Source organism: Eulemur rufifrons, chromosome 6 (genome assembly GCF_041146395.1).
Source record: "Eulemur rufifrons isolate Redbay chromosome 6, OSU_ERuf_1, whole genome shotgun sequence".
NCBI classification, from domain to species: Eukaryota; Metazoa; Chordata; class Mammalia; order Primates; family Lemuridae; genus Eulemur; species Eulemur rufifrons.
The window spans coordinates 68985024-69001585 of record NC_090988.1 but is presented as its reverse complement, the minus strand read 5'-3'; the positions used below and the strand labels follow the sequence as shown (position 1 = coordinate 69001585).

The following is a 16562-nucleotide window of genomic DNA, read 5'->3' as shown; positions in this document are numbered from 1 at the left end:
TGCAAAAACAAAAATCCGTCATCCACTGACTTGCTCAGGTGATCACATTCTTAACCACCAATTATGCCTCCTCGGACGATGGCCTGAATGTACGGTTTGCCCATCCACTCACAGCATGAGCAAAAATAAACACAACCAAGTGGAAACAGTAGGGCCCTTTCAGCTCACATATGCAGAGAGATCTTAAAAGTCGAGTAAGCTATTCTGTGTCTATATTCAGTGATCTTGACTCTGCCAAGGACAGCTCTACCTCAAGCCACTGGCCGGGACTGAGAGAGCACCACATTCTGTTAACTATGACTGAGTTGGGAGGATATCAAGGTGTTACAAAAGGTACATGAAAGGAATGCAGGCTTTTTACTCAGAAGAGGAAGGCTTAAGGGATGTCCTGCCACATGGAAAAGAACGGAAATCGTCCGTGGGCTTCAGGAGGCTGAATTACATCCAGGGACTGGAAATGTAAGAATAAAGAACACCATTATCTGTTAAAGACAACCAAAAAAAAAAAAAAAAAAAACTAAGGGCTGCCTTATGGAGGAATAACCTTTTTGTCCCAAGAAATAGTCAAGCAAAGGCTGAAAGATGAGCCATCAGCCAGCTCTAGAAGGGATTCCTGGACTGGATGACAAGCAGATGGGTGTGGTTCCTTCTAACTCTACAATCCAAGATGCATTTCTCGACTAGAATGCTATGGACATGACAACATACCACAGGAAAATCCACCCATTTGCATAAACGAGGGGAAGAACTAAGCAATAGTCTCATAAATGTCCATTTCTAAATACACCCACCATTCATTGTCATGTCAAAGAATCAACTGTAAGTTAAAGTCAACTTCTTGCTACTATTCAGTGTCTCCATAAAAAATTCAACATATAGTCGTACATGTTATTTCTATTGCTTGAATGTAAAGCGAAATCACTCTGGTAAGGCATTTTCATTAGCAACCTACACTATTTAACACCAAAGAATACAGAATCAGGCACTACTGGCTACATGAGTCTGTTCCCCAAAGCAACTGGCAGCATCTCAGGCCTTCTGAGCTCTGATTTGGTTGTAGAGTTGGGGTACAGAGGAGACATGGAGAGAAAAAGAAAAACTAATGGAAGATCCCAGGCTGCAATCTGTCCCTCTGAAATCCAAGTAGTATTTGGAATGTTCTCTGGCTGCTGCTTTTACTTTTCAGATGTGGATTTTGCTGAGACTCAACGTCTAACGTGAATCCACACCACTCCACGGGCCACACGTCTGAGTCACACTGGGCTCTGAAGCACTGGCCCGGCCCTCTTGATGTATGCACAGAAGAACACAATCTGGAATCTGGAGGGAGACCTGAGCAGTCATCTGAACTCCACACCCTTCTCATCGCTGGTCCCTTTCCCTCGAGATATCTACATTCTCATATGCAAGGGAGCTACAAACTTTGAAGAGAAGGAAACTTAAAAATCAATCCCAAACGTGGGGGCCTCGAACCATTCTAAGATGGATCAATTACAAATGGCTTGGGCCGGGCGCAGTGGCTCACGCCTGTAGTCCTAGCACTCTGGGAGGCCGAGGTGGGTGGATCGCTCAAGATCAGGAGTTAGAGACCAGCCTGAGCAAGAGCGAGACCCCGTCTCTTTAAAACAACAACAACAACAACAACAACAAAACAAATGGCTTGAAAAAAATCTCTGCATCATCACTGTGCCCAGCCAGTGGAACTAGAAGGAAATAGTTAAATCACCCAGATCCTCTGAAATTAACACTCAGAGCTAATGGCAAGATAGGTAAGATTCAATCACACGGGCTGCGGACCAATTCCACAGCTACAATATGACTATTAAAATGATGTAGTCATGGACATTTAGTTTAATAAACGGATTTTAAACATGGATTCAATTTTTAACCCAACTCTGGAAGTGGCAAGATACGAGAAGAGTGACACCACCACTGCTAAATATGTGGTTTACCACTCACATTCCTCACCAGAAATTGCTGGAACGCTGGACACAGAACTGGGGAAAGGGGAAGAGAGACAGAGAAGACGGTAGCTTGGAACACACTGTAGTAAGAATTCTAATTCAGGTGTAACTTTTCTTCTATAAATTAAGAAATGTGATGATATAACATCAATAAATGTTTGTGGAATTAACTACACAGCAACTGTGGATTTTATGCTTTTACATAATTTCCATAAGCACTGTTGTCTAGGTTATACTCAAATAAAACTTAGATTTTGTTTTTTGTTTTTGGTAAAAGAAGCATGCTGCAATCTTCTTTTCAATAAATGGAGGATGCTAAGAACACATTTTAAATTAGTGCTTCCATACAGGAATGGAAAAAAATCCACTATTTTAGAGTTCTAAATCTTGTTGAAAAGCAACTTTCTCTGAAGAGCAAATCAGAAGATTCAAAGTTAAGTATCAGAGTAGTCCAGAGCCCCTAAATGAATAAAATCAAATATATCTTAAAAATAGTATTTACCAGCAGGTAAGAGACTTATTTATAATTCAGAAGAGGAGGGAAGAGATTGTAAGAGAAAGAGAAAAGGGAAGAAAAAGAAGAAGGAAAATACTAAGGCAAGAAAGAAAATAGGTTTGTTTAGTTCATCAGTCAATGCAGCTGTAAAGCAACTTTAAGTCAAGCTGGGGTCATGCTGTTTTCAGCAGGTGGTTGCGTGGGAGGCCACATCACCAACAGACACAGCGTTTCTGGGGCTCCGTACTCACCCGTGAGTTCTTCCAGAGCAGGCTGTCCACTCTTGGTGTAGTGGCTGGGCTCCATGCTCACACCCGCTGAGCTGGACTCGGCAGTAACGTTCCCTTCCGTGTCCGTCTGGGACCTTCACACACAAACCAAAGCAGACACACTTGTCACTAGAGGCAACCACCACATCTGCACCGCTGGGGTCTGACCATGGCCCTTACCATCACCTCCTCCAGCAAGAAGCTTTAGAACAGAGCAGGCCAGCAGACTGACGCTAAATAATTTATCAGCTGCGTGTGGAGCAACGTCCTAAGAACAGAGAAAGCCACCGAACTGTAAAAGATGAAATATTCATTGCCCAAATGGAGGGTCTGCCATCCCTCACTGAGGAACGCATCTCTGAATGCCCTTCAGGGAGCCAGGTCTGGCTACAGACACATGCTAGAGGGTACTGGGTGGTTTGGTTTGGATAATTTAACCTATGCCGAAAAGCAACTTCTAAGTAACCAGTAATGCCAGCAAGTCAAGCATAACGATGACTCCATTGACAGCACCCCCACCCCAGAAGCCTCCTGACGGCTCTCTCTGAAAAGGTGACCGTAAAACCAGTCGGGAGTGGGTGCCAAGCAGGTGTGTTTGCCCTCCAGGTTTCTGATTCAGAGCTCAGATCTTCTGACATGAAAGGTCTCATTGATCATTATTTCAACACTTGACTGAAATCTGTACTTCCCCAAACCTTCTCCATGCCCTTATTTGTCAAGCAAATTGAGGCAATGGCTTAATGCAATGTTTTCTTGCGACAACTACCTCTGTTCATTCATGCATGGCATGCAAATGTATAATTACACTCAGATGCATAACCCCGAGTGTAACATTATTAACTCATTAGCATCCTGAGCTAATTCAACCAGATTTTGCTACCTATAAAGAAAGTGTTTGCCAAGGATGTGCACAGACCATGCGGGACGTACCAATACACCTCAAGTCATCTACCTGTCCTTCCCTCCTTTGCCCTCCTACTGAGGTTGTCACTTCTCAATCCTGTTATCTCTATTTTTAAGGAATTTTCATAATCCCAGTGCTCCTCTTCACCCCTGGCCAGCGTCCAAGAGCTCATCATCTCTGCCTAGGCCCTATAAGCACTTTGAAACAGGTGCCCTGCTTGTAGCCTGGGGGTTGCAAATAGCAACCAGGTGTGGGAACCAGCCTTATTTATTTCTATTGCTCTTCCTGATATTTTACAGTTTTATAATTAGGTCAACATTTAAAAATCGGGACATTTCACAAGAAATACCTGGATTTCTGCCTTCTCCCAGTTAGAACAGTGAAGTCTGCAAAGACTGAGCTCTCTGTCTTGCAGAGCGCCACCCCAGGTGACAACTGGTGACTGCACCCTCTAAAGAGGCGTGGAGCGCCCTCTGCTGCAGACCCACTCACCCTGAGCCACCGATTTATATTACCTTTTTGGGCCAATTAGGCATCTGAATCCATGATCTCCATTCGATACTTTTCCTAGGTCTGGTGTGCCGCCCAAAAGATCCTCCACTGACCTTTGACCTACTGATGTGATACCATCATTCTCTCCAGTGGTTTCTGTCACCCAGAGATGAAGGTCTAAACTTTTTGGGGTAGATGATACCCCATATCATGGGATTCTTCCCTCCTTTACTGCCAGCCCCATCTCCTGCCATTCCCACCCTTCATACGCAGTTCTACTTCATGCTTCACCCCTATGTGGCTTTTCTCTGTTCCCAATCATACCATGCCCTTAGCAGTGTTGTCTTTGTGGTTACTGCGACCTCTGCCTCAAGGCCCTTCTCATTCGCTCGCTCCTAATCTGCCTCCAAGATGCAGCTCCCGTGTCATCTCGGCCGAGAAGCCTCCCCTGACTAGTTGCCAGCTGATCTCACCACCTCTCGGTGTTTCTGCCGCACTCTCCTTATTCTTCTGTTGCCTGCTTATGACAATGTGATCAAACTAACAAATCTCTCCTCAACTAGATCAAGAGCTCTCTGAAGGCAAAGGTTAGTTCAAGTTCAGATGCTGAGCAGGCAACTCAAGAACAGTGTATGTTGATTAGATAAATGAGAAATTTTTAAGTCTCCCAAGAAGCTGGGGGCTGGACGGAGCATTACACTTGGAAGTCTGGACATTTAGCTGGCTCCAGGTGGAAGATCTGTAACTTGGTAGCCATGCAGATTTGAGTGAAGTCACTTCACCTCTTTGAATCTCAGCATCCTCGCCTGTACAATGGGGATAACAATAGCAATCTCCTGTGGTTTTACAAAAATCAAATGTGATAGGCCACAAGAACACTTAGTAAACTATAAAGTAAGAGAGGCGTCTGTTGTTACTTGTGAATTGATAAATAAAAATCATTCTTCATGATTTTTAAAACATCTATCTTCTCTTTACCCCTTGGTAACATCTTTAACATGGAGAGGTCCTGGGGGAGCACTGTAAGTTATACACAGTGAGCCCTAAACTTGAGAGAGAGAATTTTAGAGCAGGGAGGGTCAGTCGTGTTTTAAAGTCCTCTACTCTAGTCCAATCTCCTCACCTTACAGATGAAGCTCAGAGAGATGAGGGGATTCAGAGCATCAGGACAGTGCAGTGGTGAAGCACCTGGTCCCACTACTTACACACACTTGGCTTTAAACCCCACGAGCTCTTCTAGTCACCAGCTCTGTGACTTGGAGCGAGTTACTTAATTGTTCTAAGCTTCAGTTTGCTCATCTATAGAGTGGGGGTTAAAAAAGCAGCTAGCTCATGGAGTTGTGGGAAGAATTAGATGAGCTAAGACACGAAGAGCCCTCAGCAGAGTCTGCAAACACTTGGTGCACACTCAATAGCTGTTCTCGCGGCTGGTGCCCAGGACCACAGATAAAGGTCAGGGCCCAGGTGTCCTGACTCCTATCCCAGTGCTCTTCTTTCCAGCCTTCCCTCCCAGGCTTCCCTAAAGAGGACCACACCTCAGAGGGGCAAGAGGACATTACCCAGAGTGAGAATTAATAGCAAAGTGGGGCTAGTCAGATATACTTCCTAGAGTTTTCTCCCTTCCTCCTCTCTGCCAGACATTTGCTCTTCATCATTAAGAGTTTTTCTTCTCATAGGGAAACTTGAATTTTTTTTAAAAAGGAGGTTAAATGTTTCACAATCTTTCAAATGATTACAGCCAAAAAAAAAAAAAAAAAAGGAAGGAGGGGGATTGATGGTGATCAAAGACTGTCATATATTTTAATTTTGAAAATGCAAATCAAGAATCTGTGAAGAGCAGCTTGAATATGTATTACCTCAAGACTACTAATGCTATTGGGATTATAAAAATGTCATGGGGAGCCTGGATGCTTCAAGAGAACAATTGTACCAAAAACCGTGCACGCAGATGAGCTGAGTCATTATCTAAGCCTTGGCGCTTTCCTTAGGAAGGTTAGCTGCTGATGACTTGATTCAATAAAACCAGACTGTCTCCCAGTTGAAAAGATTGCTGTGATCCTCACAGAAGGAGAAGGTGAGTGGAAGACAAGGAAGGAAGGACTAGGCAAAGCCTGACACTCCCTCACTGGCCGGATGCTGGCTGGGTTTACTCTGAAATCACTCAAGCCAGTCTCACCACCAGCTATTGGCAGGAATTGTAACGCAGCCCACTAGAATACAACTCAGGCAGGAGAGAGGGATTATCTAATTCTCTGGGGAGCCATAAGCTGAAACTATGGGCATGAGTCTACGTACCTGATCAGGTGTATAAGCATATGTCTGCATAGCTGCATTTGTATTTTATATATGAACGTCTACTTGTGCCCATACTTACATGTGACTGTTGATGTGTTTTTACCCCATGGGTGTGCTGAGTGTACAGTTGTTTCTGTGTACGCACTGAGGGGTGAGGGATAATAGGTGTCTAGAATACGACATTCAATTATAGTCCCCTTTTGCTATGCACAGGCGTTAGTTAGCATTCAACTGTGCAGCGAGGCCAGTGCACTACACATCTCTAGCACAGGACGCAGTCAAGCACTGTGAGCAAGAGCTCTGGGACTCCCACAAGAGCTGTGTCAGGGAGCTCCCATCTGCCTCAGTGGACACATCCATGTGTATCACGCAGCACCTGGAGCCAATGTGAGCAACTAGACAATGCCACCGGCCAGAACCCCGTGGAGCAAACAGCAGCTGGCTCCAGTCTCCCACAGTCCTGTGGACATGCCATCAGAGACGCAACGGGGTCGGGGGACACACACAAGACAGAAGGATGGAGTCACACACAAACACCTCAGGCTTATCTCCTGGCTACAACCAGCCCTTCCCTTACCATTACCTCTCCCTTCCCTCAAAAAGTCCCAGCACACAGCAGGGACTATGAGGATCTGGATGTTCCAGGCAATCACTGCTATGAGGAGAAGTCTCAGTCACTCAGCAAGGTGGTTTTTGTGTGTGTGTGTGTGTGTGTGTGTGTTTTTAAGTACGCCGAGGATGTGCTAGGAGCACCACCAGCTGGAGCCTGCTGGTGACGCCAAGCCACCCGCCCTGCACGTGCTGGCCTTCACACTTCTGATCGAGCTGCTGCTGGCTGTGAAAGGCCTGGGTCCCGCGTGCCTGGTGAGCCCCTGCTCATCCTGGGGGCAGCTCCCACTTTACTTCCCCTCCTTAGCCTTCTGCGACCCTTCCTCAGCCCATGCTGTGTGAACCGCTCCCTCCAGCACCCTGTGCATGCCTCTATTTGGAGCTTATCACAGCGTGCCCTAGCTATTTGCTTAGGTGTTCCTAGAGGGCAGTCCGATCCTACCCTCCCAGCCCCAGAATCCACCAGAGAGGTTCTTGTGCCCAGCGACATGGGAAGCAGGGGTGGGTGGCTGCTCCTACCTGTACAGGAAAGGTGCGACCGTGGCAGTGTTGGGATGGTTGTATTGCTGCTGGGGCTGAGGTAGCTGAACACTGACGGTGTTGCTTCCTGTGGTCTGGGTGGTCCCCACGGACCCGCTGACGGTCTGGCTGCTGATGCTGTGGTTCAGGGTGGTCCCTCCTGGGCCTTTGCCTTCCGAGGATGCCAGGCTGGAGGAGGAGCTGGAGTGCCTGCCGTCCAGCTGGGGCTTCTGCTGGGGGAGCCCCGAGCTCGGCTTCCCGCTCCGGCTCCGCTCCCCTTCCTTGGAAGGCGCTGGGGCACTTGGGGCTTTGCCGGGCGCGCTCTTCATTCCTGGCTTCGGTATCCCACTGTGGGAGGGGGCCGCGGCCTCCTTCTTGGCACTGTTGAGCTTCCCCCCTTTGGGGATGAAGCTGGCGATCTTGGAGGACTTTTTTGGCATCTCGGTCAGGGCGGCCCCGCTGGGGTCTTCTTTTGGCTCCTCCTTGAGGTCGGGTCTCTCTGTCACGGACGTTCTCTTGGTGAAGTCCTTGCTTTTCTCCTTCTCCTTCTCCCGCTGTTGTTTCTCCTTCTCCTTCTCGTTGCCTTTTGGAGAACTCTTCTTGTTGGTCAGCGCCCGGCTAAAAGTCCGCTGGGCGATGCCCTTGAGCGCAATCTTGGGGCTACTGGAAGCGGGGCCCGGCGTGCAGAGAGCGCGGCCGGCGGCCTCCAGCTCCTCGCTCTCCTCGAAGCTGGGCAGGATCTCCAGCCGCTCGCAGCTCGTGTCCCGGGACCCCGGGCCCTCGCCCGCCTTGGAGGCCCCTTTACTGTTGAAGAGTTTGAGTTTTTCCAGCATGGACTTCTGATTGTTGGGGGCCGGCTTCATGGCTTCGGGCGTGGGCCTGGGGGCCTCGGGCCCGGGCGGCTTGACGGAGAGCATGGACGCCGTGGCACTGTGCTTCACGCTGAGGGACTTGCTGCGCCAGGGCTTGGAGGCCGAGCCGGGCTGGGGGATGGCCGAGCAGGTGCCGCAGTTAGCGGGGCTGGAGCTGCTGCCGCTCTCCAAGGAAGCAGGTGCATTTTCGCTCATTCCGGGGTGGGAGGAGGCTGAGCTTGCCAACGACTCTGCAGAGACAGAGAAGAGGAGACCTGAATCACATTTGCTGACCTGCCCTGCAGCCGAGGGAAGGTTGGCTGTGGCCACAGAGCCCATCACCCCAACCCAAATGCCATAGAGCCCCACTACCCGCTTTGCGGGTGATCTGTGGTTAAATTTTAAATCCTGATTCAACTTCCTCCTGCTTTCCATGCACAGTTCACACCACCCACCTGCACCCTGGTCACATTTTGGTGGCATGTGCTGTGCCAATGCATGTCGATCTTGACAGTAACAAACACAAAGCATAATTGAGAACACAAATCTATGAAAAAAACAAACAAAAACCTGTACTTCCCATACAGTGGGTGGAGGAAAGAGGAGGAAATACCTACCGTTTTGAATTATTCATCCCACAGCCTGTTTCCCAGTTGAGTAAAAGAATCAAGACTTATCCAACTTTAGAGAAACAATGTAGCAGAGGCATTAAAATAAAACAGACCAAAAATAAATAAATAAAAACTCCAAAAAACTAGAAAAGGAGGAGAAACCAAGTAGAATCTTTACAGAAGAAAAATTACCCACAGTTGTTAAATCCTATCAAAGCACCTAAGTTTTTCCTGTGTTGGCACTTGCAAAGAGTGACAAACATGATTCAGGTTGGACTTTAAGAAAGAAACCTTTTTTTGCTTAAGAGTACAATCTCTGCACATGGCTCCACTGTAGTCAAGAAAACACACAGGTTATCTGAAAGTCAAGGCTTCCCCTTGGCGCTCAGAGAGTGTTTCCCCGGCCAGACTCTTTTCTCAGGAAAGCCTCAAAATATTCTTAAACTAGAGCCAGAATTATTCTCAGAAGAGCAAGCTCCAAACTGAGAGTTCTGCTAGCCACTGAGGCGGCCCAGTATCACAGGAGTGGGAACTGCAGCTCCCATCTGCCTCAGGCGGCACCCGGAATGGTGTAGCCCTGTCTCCCAGGGAAGCGCAGCCGTTAGAGAAAGTGGCAGGAAGGCACGTCTCAGCCGAGCCCCGCGCCCACGCCCACCCACACCCCACGCCCGCTGTGCGCGGCAGACAGGATGCGCCCCTTCCGCCCCCAAAGAGCACCCCCGAGTCTGCAAAGTCACAATGACATGACTTACCTAGCAGCAGCCACTTTCTCCTGCAGTGATTCCCTAGGAAAAATTCTCTGACCGGAGAGGCTGCCCTTCCAATTGTCACAAGTGTTTTCGGTTAAACTGCTCATGTTTCTAATTAACTTTTGTCATCCACAACTACTCCAGTGCCCAGAAGCTTGGCGGGATTAACGGCTGCTTCTTCTGCTCTCTCTTTTTTTTTTTCTTAATACCTATGTTCCGCTGCCTTCTAGCAACAGAGTAAACTGTATATAGAGCGGCTTTTTATGATTTAAAAGTCAACGGCCGCTGAAGCCGAGTGAAGGCAGCCCCTGTGTGGGGCGCGAGCACCGTGCCGGAGAGCTGCGCGGCAGAGGAACTGCCTCCCTTCACTCTCAGCTGCTCGGGGAAGCCACAGCTCCAGGGTGATCCAAAGCAGACCTCCCAATGTTTTAAAACACATACATCTTCTTGACTTACTGGGGATTTGGGTTTGGAGGGGAGGGTGCTGCACAATCCTCCCTAACAAAACTCATGGGGTGTTGTTGGATCCTTTCCTGGGGACAGCCAAAGGCTGGCTTGGAAACAGGCTCAGGGAACCCACCCACACTGCTGGCCTGTTAGAGGGTCTCCACCGGCCGGAGGCTGCTCACCGGGGGGCCTGCGGGGTGTCAGGAGACACAGAACTCAGTGTGAACAGTGAGGAAACTGAGACTCATGTAGGGCTAAGGAGTGACCCTAACTTACATAGCTAGAAATATAAAGATCTGGGATTTGAGCTCAGGTCTCCTGATACACAGTGCTCTTGGGGACTACATCACAGATGCCTTCTTGGAGGAAGAATACTCATACACAACAGCAACTTAAATGACAAGAGCGCTTTTCAGGTGCGGTACAAATGAGCCCCGCCATTTGAAGAAAGCAGTCTGCATCACAGAAGATGCCTCTCCGGTCGAAATAACCATGACCCTCCAATCCCGAGTACCCCTCCTCTTAGGACAACTGCCTTTCCCTTTACCCCGGCTCAGACCTGGGGCAGAAGTAAGACATTCATTCATTCATTCATTCAATATATTCACCATTCATTGGGCTGCTGATACGTGCCAGACACTGTTCCAGGCACTTGGGATACATCAATGTCAAAACAGATAAAGAATCTCTGCCTTCGTGGAGTTTACAGTTCAGCAAGGAGGAATAGATAGTTGATTTAATTAACACATAAATTATATCATTTGTTAGAAAACAAGTGCTAAAGAAAAGGGGGTTTTAGGGACAGGTTGCAACACTATCCTTGCGGGAACTATAAGACCCCATTCAGAGGTATGCTCCTTCCCTTTCCTAAAGATGTTTTAGGTACAGTCCCCATGTGATCATGGATCCCTGTGACTCTCTGCTTAACACTCCTATGAAGCTTGCTCAGAAATGGTTTTGACAAGAAACCATCTACCTGCCATTTCTATACATTTTTAACACTAAAAATCACCAACAGCTAACTAGCTAACGACTGACCCAGACACCAGGCTTGTCTAAGTGAAATGGCCAGACTCACTGAAAAGGTGTGTCTCCTTCAGGAAAAGGAGAAAAGTTTGGGGAAAGCACCTACACAAATGCAGGTGAGATGGCCACTTATGCAGGCCATGCCAGAGCAGCTCCCAGGAACCCCTACTTGTCCTTTAAACCCCAGTTTAAATGCCTCTACCTCTGTCAGGCCATCTGAGACCCTCAAGCTGCCTGGTTTGTATCACATCATATTTTTCCCTACTGTGTGCTTCCCTAGGTTTCTGTCCATACCTCCCCCATAAAAGGATCGTGAAGGGTCGCCTACTTTACACCATGGTCTGGGAACACATTGAATAAAGCTCCTGCCCTCTAGGAACTCACTGTCTAGGGATGCAACAGACCTCAAAACAAACCACAAAACCAATGTCAAGAGAGGCAGGGGCTCTACTAGGTACTAGGAGAATCAGAGGAAAGCCCTACTAATTCTCCCTGGGGGGGGTCTGGGAAGCTTTCCTGAAGGAGATGATCATAGAGTTATCACGTGGTGCTTCCTCTGGTCTGGGATTTCCTCCAGGGCAAGGACTCCCTCCCTGACTCATCTTTGTGTCCTAAAGCCTGCTGGAGCATAAAAGTACTCAAAAAATGGTTTCTGAATTGTTGGTTGGTAGTTTTGACATTTGTAAGTCAAATTTAAGGCACCAGAGATGCAGGATTTGTGATGAGTCGTTAGAACTTTTCAGCCTAAACTCAGGAAAAAATTTCGATCTACACTGAGAGCTTCAGAATTTTGACTTGGCATTTAGCCTGGGGTCCCCTGGTTATGAAATCATGGGGACATTTCAAGGTTACTCATTACAGATATAAAAAGTAATTCCTGGGTATGATTCTGAATTTGGTTTCTAGAGCAGAAGTCTTCTGATAGGGCCAGAGGGCACCAGGGCATCTGAGGATCAGGTCGTCCATGGTAATTTGACACATTATTGTCATTCTTAGGGTATCACACCAGTGATCTCAGATCTTGGGTGAGTGGCTGTTTGGGGCCTGTTCCTCTTTCTTTGGAAAGAAGCCATTTCCAAAGCCAGGGTCCTCTGACTCCCAGCATGAAACTTTCCCTACCAGCCTTCTGAGGCAGGAAGATAAATGAAAGGGAGATGTGGGTAGTTAGGCCAGACCCCAAACTTTGTCACCAACTAACAGTATGATTCTTGACGTGCCATTTTGCCCCGCTGAGCCTTAGGCACCCCACTGGTTAGGAAGGGGATGAGCTATTTCTCTAGAGTCCTTTCAGCTTTGTTTCTGTGCATATCTTAGCGAGTCTCTGAGAGGCCCTAGGAGGCTGGGCCATGGCCAATCTTGTCTCATGGGGCCCCATGAGTGCAGCTCTCAAGCACTAAGTTCTACCATCATTCTGTGCTATAGCACACCGGGTGTTTCTTTATCTCCAAATATTCCTCCTCCATAATTCCCCTTGGATAATGTTTACTAACAGATGGAGAAAACTAGCTGGGTCAAGGTATAGTCAACCTTGGATGAGCTTCATGTGAATTCAGAAAAGCTGGTGTCCTGTGAAAACACGTCTGGGGGAGGGAGGGTGGAATGGGTTCTTTAAAATGAAAGCACTTCTCTTCCTAGTAACTCATAGCTCTTGTTACTTTCCTTATGCATGTGAACCTTTATTAGAGCAAAAGAACCTAAGAGGGAAAAAGAAGAAAAGCATAAAATAATGTTCTGAACATCTGTATTCCCCAAACAATGGCATGTGTGGGCCACTGAAATAGGTCAGATTATTTTGGATGGCACATGAATGAACATTTTTATATTTTAACAGTTCTATTTATTATATTGCATACTAGAAGATGATAACTAGCCATATATAAATTAACAGTTTCATAGATATTAAATGTAGATTTAAAATTTGAGTCGACTTAAGGAAAATACAAAATAAATAAAAACACAAGTTGTTCATAGATTTGGCAAAAATCATGTGGAAGGTTTATGAAAGACTGAAGTTGGGAAAACATTATTACATTAAGTCAAGATATACTCATTTTATGCTAAATCTATTCTTTTGAAAAATATAATCAACCAAAACAGAAATCAAACCAGAAGGCTCAGATAAGGACCTCGTTCAAAACTAACCTGAAATGAGTACTTTTTAGAGATTTAATATATTTATTGCACATGTGATTTTTGCCAGATCTGGCAACATGATTGGGCCTTGCTGAGTCAAAGATAATTTTAAAATAATGGCTTTAACAATTTTTTGACCACACAGTAAGAACACAGTAAGAATGATATATCACCATCCAACAAACATCCACTTATCCATATGTTAAAGTGAAAATATCAAGATATACTCTTACTATGTATAATAAACTCTGATATATTCTATGTTAGTCTATTCTAAAAAGTGCTGATCACAGAGCCTCTAAACAGATTTTATGGCGGGTCATGCCCTGCAGTTGGAACATCTCGGTTCTGAAAGACCAGCTTATAAGGTACACCCACAACCAACTGACAAACCGCTGCAAGAAGGAAAAGTCTCATTTGAAACATTGTAGACAGGATGCCTTTGAAGAAAGACTTTTTTTTTTTTTAGGGTTTAGAGAGAGCATTAATCCTCCAGTGGGGAGGGAAAAAGTTTGGTTTGGTTTTTCTGGCAATTAGCCTTAACCTTCCCTGACAGGAACTAAAATGCTTTCTAAATGAAAATACTGTTTAAAGCAGATAAATAAGCATTTCTTCCTCTCTCCCTCTGCGATGGCGAACACTGGCCCCAGGTCTCTTCTGTCCCTAGCTTTTCAGTTAGAGAGACGTTGGTGGTCTGGTCCTGGTGCCAACAAACACTCGGGGAGAGTGTCCTAGGCCAGTTGATCCCAGCTCCTGTCACCGCTACTGGGATTTTAAATCTGCCCTGGGGAGGTTTCTGGCCTGAATCCTCTCCAAAGACTTTGGGGAATAGGCCTGATAATTGGGCCTGGGAAAATGTTTGCAATTTCCTATAGTTTGTCAAGGTGTCAATCTCGAACATTCAAATTGGTTAGGATAATTGAAACCAGTTTTGTGGTGGTTTTTTTTTTTTTTTTAGTGTATGGATTCCAGGCACGCAGGCTAGAGATTGTCTTTGGAATTGCTCCGGTCAGTTTCTTTACAACACTGGTAGCCACTAGACCACAGAAGGGCAGGTGAGCCCGACTCCATACACTTCACGTAGTGGTTCTGCATGATTCTTTGAGCCTGGGTGGAGGAGTCGTCTCAAGACTGTTTTATCAGTGTCTAACATTAAGGGCACAGGCTTAAATATAGTCTTCTCTCCAAGTCCTTCTTGGAGAGGATCCCTGGAGGTAAAGAAAGAAGGAAAGGGGGTATGAGAACAACCAAAGAATGTGAATAGGAAAGTGAGAGGGCACAGAGTGAGAGGGAGGTGGGCTTTGGACCCACATGCTCTAAGGATCTTACTGTAGTGTCAATAATTCCACAGGCTCCTCCTAGACTGTCCAGGCTAGAATAAGGATGATGATCTATATAATGAAATGTTTTTTTAAAAAGTTGTTTTGTTAATTGCAATCCCTATTAAAATTCCAATGACATTTTTTTGCAGAAATAGAAAAATCCATCCTAAAATTCATATTGATCTTAGGAGACCCCAAATTGTCAAAAAAATCTTGAGAAAGAACCAAGTTGGAGGTGTTATACTTCCTGATTTTGAAACTTTTTATTCTACAAAGCTACAGTAATTAAAACAGTGTGGTTCACGCATAAAGAAAGACATATAGACCAGTGGACTATAGTAGACAGCCCAGAAATAAAGCTTTGCATATGTGGTTAAATGATTTTCAGCCAGAGTTCCATAACTATTCAATGGGGAAAGGATGGTCTTTTCAATAAATGGTTGTGGAAAAACTGTGTATTCACATGGAAAAAAACAGAGTTGGACTCTTACCTTAAAACATATACAAAAATTAACTCAAAATGGATGGAAGACCTAAACATAAAAGCTAAAACTATAAAACTCTTGGAGCAAAATATAGGGCATATGCTTGATGACACTGGATTTAGCAATAATTTCTTGGATGTGACACCAAAAGCACAGGCAACAAAATAAAAGATAAATTGGACTTCATGAAGATTAAGAACTTCTGTGCATCAAAGGACACTATCAACAGAGTGAAAAGGCAACCTACAGAATAGGATGAAATATTTACAAATCATCTACCTGATAAGGGATTGATAACCAGAATATATAAAGAACTCTTACAATTCAACAACAAAAAACCTGATTTTAAAATGGGCAAAGAACCAGAGACATTTCTCAAAAGAAGATGTACAAATAGCCAATTAGAACATAGAAAGACATTTAACATCACTAATCATTGGAGAATGCAAATCAAAACTACAACAGATACCCCTTAATATCCACTGGGACGACTATCATTTAAGAAATAAAAAGTGCGCCTGATACGTGCTACCCTGCATTGTGGTTACTAATTGCACTTGACTTCAGCTTACTCATAAGAATGGCTGATGCACTATTAGGTGCCCTGAAATGGTTGTCAGAAAAATCAACAAAAAACAAAAGCCAGTACCTACACTGGATCCCTCCACATGGCTCAAAATTAAAATCAGTTGTGCCTGACTTGTCCCCTCTTGGCTAATCATATCAGCTGTTCTCTCTAAAACTAAGTGAACTCAAATTACTAGAAATCTTTGTGATGCTTTTAATGTTTTCTCTTCTATGTATGGTGGAAATTTTGCAATAGTGGGTTACTTAAAATGTCATATACAAATACTCCAGGATCTTGTTGACAGTGTGACCAAAAATACATACGTAGAAAGGAAAAGCACATTATCCTAGTAGACTGAAGCCTTCTCTTTCCTGCATGAATCACAGATTTCCCAGTTTTCCTCAGTGACTTTTTCACCCCAGAGGAAGGGGAAGAGGCCCTCGACAGCTGGAACTGTTACAGTTGTGTTTCTTTTTAAATATATGACAAGGTAATCCTTTTTCTTCAGTAGCTTATTTTGAATAAAACCAAGTGAAACTACGGGCAATGAGGTCATTTGTTTCTCTGCTGGTAGCTAAAAAACAGTTAAAAAAAAAAAAAAAAAGGAAATACCATTTTCCAAAATAGTTTTTGCTACATTTTCTCCAGACAGTTTTACAAGGTATATTTTCAAATCCCACTTAATGTTATAAAGAACTGGTAAGCTAAACAAAGTTTAACTTGCTGGAAATATTAATATACAGTTGGGCTTACGTTTGAGCTTGTGATAACACCTTAAAAAGAGAATAAATTCTTAACATCTCTCTCTCACCCACACGCATA

The 16562-nt window shown here is 45.2% G+C and overlaps 1 protein-coding gene across 3 annotated transcripts in view; it reads right to left on the bottom strand.

Annotated features, from left to right (window-relative positions):
- Positions 1–16562, bottom strand: part of NAV2 (neuron navigator 2) — a 691715-nt gene that overhangs the window by 152819 nt on the left and 522334 nt on the right. For all 3 annotated transcript variants that reach the window (XM_069471196.1, XM_069471194.1, XM_069471195.1), the window contains 2 exons: positions 7549–8650; positions 2712–2824 (listed from right to left, as the gene is read on the bottom strand). In XM_069471196.1, the coding sequence (XP_069327297.1) occupies positions 2712–2824; positions 7549–8650 (1215 nt within the window). The remainder of the gene's footprint in view (positions 1–2711; positions 2825–7548; positions 8651–16562) is intronic.